This window comes from Sinocyclocheilus anshuiensis, unplaced genomic scaffold, assembly GCF_001515605.1.
Source record: "Sinocyclocheilus anshuiensis isolate Anshui unplaced genomic scaffold, SAMN03320099.WGS_v1.1 scaffold147, whole genome shotgun sequence".
Lineage (NCBI taxonomy): Eukaryota > Metazoa > Chordata > Actinopteri > Cypriniformes > Cyprinidae > Sinocyclocheilus > Sinocyclocheilus anshuiensis.
In genome coordinates this window covers 1,372,832-1,377,887 of record NW_015549585.1, presented here as the reverse complement: position 1 = coordinate 1,377,887, position 5,056 = coordinate 1,372,832, and the positions used below count along the sequence as shown (strand labels likewise).

Below are 5,056 nucleotides of genomic sequence, written 5' to 3'. Positions count from 1 at the left end.
ATATATATATATATATATATATATATATATTCATATTTATGTATGATATATATAATATATATAAATATTATATATTACATATATTTCTTAAATATGTACATGTATGTGTGTGTATTGACATATCCATATCCATATACACAGTACAAACACATATATTATGTAAACACCAACTTTTATTTTGGATGTGATTAATCACGCTTTATCGATTTGAAAGCAGTAATTCAAACCAAATCTACGCCCTTGATTGCTAGGGACAATTTAGTAGTCCCTGGATATTGGCGAGGACATGTCTCTATAGCGTCTCTACTAAATTCTACGCCTTTGAATGCAACACAGTGGCAAGTGGCAATACTGGATAAATGGTTATCAGAGTGAATCTGTGAGTGAATTTATTCAAATTCTGAATGGATTATAGCAGGGGTGCCGGTGTCCTGCAGAGTTTAGCTCCAACTTGCCTCAACACACCTGCCTTCAAGTTTCTAGTATGCCTAGTAAGAGCTTGATTAGCTGGTTCAGGTGTGTTTAATTGGGGTTGGAGCTAAACTCTTCAGGACACCGGCCCTCCAGGACCGAGTTTGGGCACCCCTGGATTATAGCCTAGAAAGTGTGCAAACACTGCTCCCCTTATAATCACTAAAAAGCTGTCACTCATAGTTCATCGTGATCTCACAAAGTTCTGTTATGATCAATGAAGCTCTACAGTGCACAATTCATCTCTTATTTACATCCTGTCTACACTTTGTTCTAATGAGAACATTCACGAGAGTGCAGATTCAGCGCTTTAAGTGGTGAGTGGATTCTGACTAACTTAAACACTTCTGATTGGCCATTGCGTTCATGAAATCAACAGACATGTCTGTGATTGGCTGCAAAAACACGTTGTAAATAGAAACCTAAAAGAATGAAAAGCCCTGCCCATTGGTTAAATATTTATGATGTAGAAAACGTTCATAAATGCAGAGCACTAATTCCGAGTATGGGTCACCATACTTGGCCACATGTCACGTCACTTTCACTTTCATTATTCAAAATCCATTTAACATTGGTTGAGCATCTTCAATAGGCTGCATTTAGGCTTTAATAAGATTTCCCCAAGAAAGAGGTAAGAATGAGCCTGGTGTTCTCCATGATTCCTATTCTATCAGACAACAAAGCACTTGAACATGACAAACTCCACTTCAGAAGTGGGAAGTAGGACATTTCTCATAGCATGTGACGGCAGCATGACTATGCTGAATTCAGATGAGAAAGTTATTTCAATTACTGACAAAGACAGGAAGATTTTTAGCATTAGTGCAGCATTATAATTAGATTAGATTATTTAATTGTACCTATTTGAAAGAAGTTTCTTCTGCACACCAAGGCTGCATTGATTTGATTAAAAATACTGTAAACCCGTAAAATTGTGAAATAATATTACAATTTAAAATAACTGTTTTTAATATATAATAAACTGAATTTTCAGCATCATTACTCCAGTCTTCAGTGTCACATGATCCTTCAGAAATCATTCTAATATGCTGATTTGCTGCTCAAGAAACATTTCCTATTATAATAAATGTTAAAAAGAATTGTGCTGCTTAATGTTTTTGTGGAAACAGTGATACATTTGATGACTAGGAAGTTCAAAAGAACAGCATTTATTTGAAATAAAAATCTTTACTCTCACTTTTGATCAATTTAATGCGTCCTTTCTGAAGAGAATTATTAATTTCTTTAAAAAAAAAATTGCTCCGCAACTCGAACGGTCTTCATGTATGTTAAAGCTGGTATGAGGAACCAATCATAACATACAGAAGTCTTAACTGTAAAGATCAGAGAAAGGCAAAATGGTCATGAACACTAAATTATGACTATGTCTGGGTGCAAGAAATCTTGACTGTTTTCAGCAAGAACAAACAAACTCAACATAAGCACACACAACTCTGGTAGGCCTGATTTACAAGGCGACAGGAAAACAGTGGTGAGTCCAAACTCAAGGATGTTCTCTTTTGTCTTGAGAATGTGTCAGTGCATCTTAACCAGCACGAGCGTCTGCCAGCAGCGAGTGTGTTGAGGACTATGCACAGATGGTTGAGCGGGCCAGTGTTTCCAAGCATAATCCCTGTTTTACCAGGGTTACCTGTTTTACAAACAACTTTAATTTCCATTTTGTATTTACAACACAGGCATACTGTCTATAAGCTTTTGAGATAAAGAGTTGGGGAAATAATTAAATAAAGGGAAAATAAGCTATGTAGGGTGAGCTCAGTTGATCCCAGCTGCATATGCTGGTAATCACCGCTGCTTGCTGGATTTGCACACAGGCACGCAACAAACAGGCTGCTGCCAGGACCTGCGCTGTGTGTGTCGTCCACTGCTGCAATGCATTCTGGACCAAAGCATCATATACAGGGTCTCAATGCACAGAGATTGCAAACCTGAGAGAAGTGTCCGAGAATGGAAACTCCAGATGCTTTTTCTGTAACAGCTTGAGACTTGCACTTTGTTAATGTGTCTTTAGGGCGCATGATTTAGATAATTTTGCACTGGAGCAGATTTTTAAAAATGTATTTGTAAAAGTTCATACAAATCCTTCATGTTCCAGGTCTTCATCTGCATCTCATTCAAATGAGTACATTCATTATAAAATTCCCTTTGAAATTATTGGAAATTTGCCTCAAGTGTCAACATTTCTGTTCCTCGTAAAGATGATGACACTGAATGCTGTTTTAGGCCCATCAACAAGTTACAAATACTATGCCTGAAACTGCAATTCAATGGTCTATAGCGTCCTCTAGTGGCAGAATATCTGCATTTCCCCCAAATACCTGCCCCGTATTGAAAACAACGTTACTTTTAATCTCAACATAAATAAATAAATAAACTCACATAAGTGAAAGTATGTACTATTACATAATTTGTAACCATATATACACCTCTGGAATGTTTACCTCTCTCTCTATATATTTTTTTTCAAGCAGATCCAGACAGATAAAAATAATACGATATAAGGTACCCTTTTATTCCGGTATTATTAATGTATTTGTTCTAGTTTAATTTCCATAACTGAAAATAAATCTGTAGTGGACACTATGCATTTAAGGGCATATTCGGGTTAAAGGGTCCACATTTTCTTTCATCTTCATTATGACTATTTATAATAAAATTGATTTTTACACCTCAGATATTGATACAGTCTGTAGTATTTTCTGTAATAATTATTTTTTATTGTAAAATTAAAAAAAAATCTTTGTGTTTTAATACGCATGATTCAGTTTTAACAATAATACAACGTACAGAATTACACATATGAATATAATAAATGAATGCAAGAAGGAAAAGAAGACTTTTATTTTGCCTGGTAGTTCCCCACAAGTAACCAGACCCGGAAACGCCTTTTATAATAAGTGTGTCGTATGTGTGTGGGTTTGCATTGCGTTGCAGACATTTCCAGGCCCTCAGACTCACACTCATGGCTGGGAAAAGAGCTCTGGTGATTCTGGCGAAGGGCGCGGAGGAGATGGAGACGGTGATCCCGGTGGATGTCATGCGCAGAGCGGGGGTCTGTTCAGCACTTTACATTGAGCTGTGGAGACTTGTGCAAATGCAGGGCTGCTGTGTGCATGTCTGTAGGCGACTAGTTATGTGTGCGCGAGACCAGGGGCGTAGCCATCATTTCAGAAGTGAGGGGGACAGAAATGTTATATATATATATATAATTCACACCGGCTCTTGAAAACCTCTATGCGAACACACTTGCCCGAAAAAGTGCGGGGGACGAATTTACGTGATATTAAAAGTGAGGGGGACACGTCTCCCGCGTCCCCCGCGTAATCTATGCCCCTGCGCGAGACATATTATGCATTGTCTGAATTTCTGCAGTTATCTTTGTAAAGAGAATGCAGCGATCAGTGTCTGTTGAATGGAGACTGCTCATGTGCAACGGTATATGCTCACATACTGCTGCCAGAATCTGTGCTGCCGGTGTGTAAATGCCAAAGTTTGCTGCTTTGCAGAACGGAGTCAGCTGGACTCTGACATTACATAATCACAGATTTTATACGTCGATTTTTTTTTTTTCAGAGAACTTTATTGCTCCAGTACTTTTATTTAGCAAGGATGCATTACGTTGATCAGAAGTGACAGCAAATACATTTGTAATGTTGCAAATAAATGCTGTTCTTTTGAACATCCTGTTAATCAAAGAATCCTAAAAATGTGTGCACAAAAACATGAAGCAGGCAGCACAACTGTTTTCAGCATTGATAATAATCAGAAATGTTTCTTGAGCAGCAAATCAGCATATTAGAATGATTTCTGAAGATCATGTGACACTGAAGACTGGAGTAATGATGCTGAAAATTCTGCTTTGAGCACAGAAATAAATTACATTTTAAAATATATTCACATAGAAAACAGTTATTTTAAATGATTAAAATCTCTCTCTCTCTCTCTCTCTCTCTCTCTCTCTCTCTCTCTCTCTCTCTCTCTCTCTCTCTCTCTCTCTCTCTCTCTCTTTATTTTTTTTCCAAAGGCCTAGTTGTCTTTTAGCACAATTTTGTGCCCTACTATACAAATAAGTGACTTAAAAACATGTTGAATAGGGGTTGAATAATTATCATATAGCTTTATTTAAAAAATGTTACAATATAATGTAATATATTGCATTATATAATATTAAAATATAATGTTTGCAGTTAAGCAAATAATCACAATTGCTAATCAAATATGCACCTTTCATTGATCTTTTTTCCTCTGTCTCATAGATTGCTGTTACAGTAGCAGGTCTGGCGGGTAAAGAGCCAGTGCAGTGCAGCCGTGATGTCATGATCTGCCCTGACTCCAGCCTGGAAGACGCCCGCAAACAGGTTTGGCTTTAAAGGCACAATATGTAATTTTCGCCGCTAGAGGGCGCGTATTCAAAATAAACAAAGAGGCAAAGGCGTAGTTTGATGACGCCGTGACTGAGTGTGGAATCATGGGAGTTGTCGTCTTCATCCCCACAGCCGATGCAATCCGACGGGACTCGGGCAGAAATCATGTTCATGGATGAGCTAATGATTTATTAACATCA

General features: G+C 37.6%; 1 protein-coding gene across 1 annotated transcript in view; it reads left to right on the top strand.

The window, feature by feature from the left end:
* Window positions 1–3,360: 3,360 nt before the first annotated feature.
* Window positions 3,361–5,056, top strand: part of LOC107657982 (protein deglycase DJ-1zDJ-1) — a 7,034-nt gene continuing 5,338 nt past the window's right edge. The window contains exons 1-2 of the mRNA XM_016446340.1: window positions 3,361–3,544; window positions 4,749–4,850. Coding sequence (XP_016301826.1) covers window positions 3,455–3,544; window positions 4,749–4,850 — 192 coding nt within the window. The 5' untranslated portion in view covers window positions 3,361–3,454. The remainder of the gene's footprint in view (window positions 3,545–4,748; window positions 4,851–5,056) is intronic.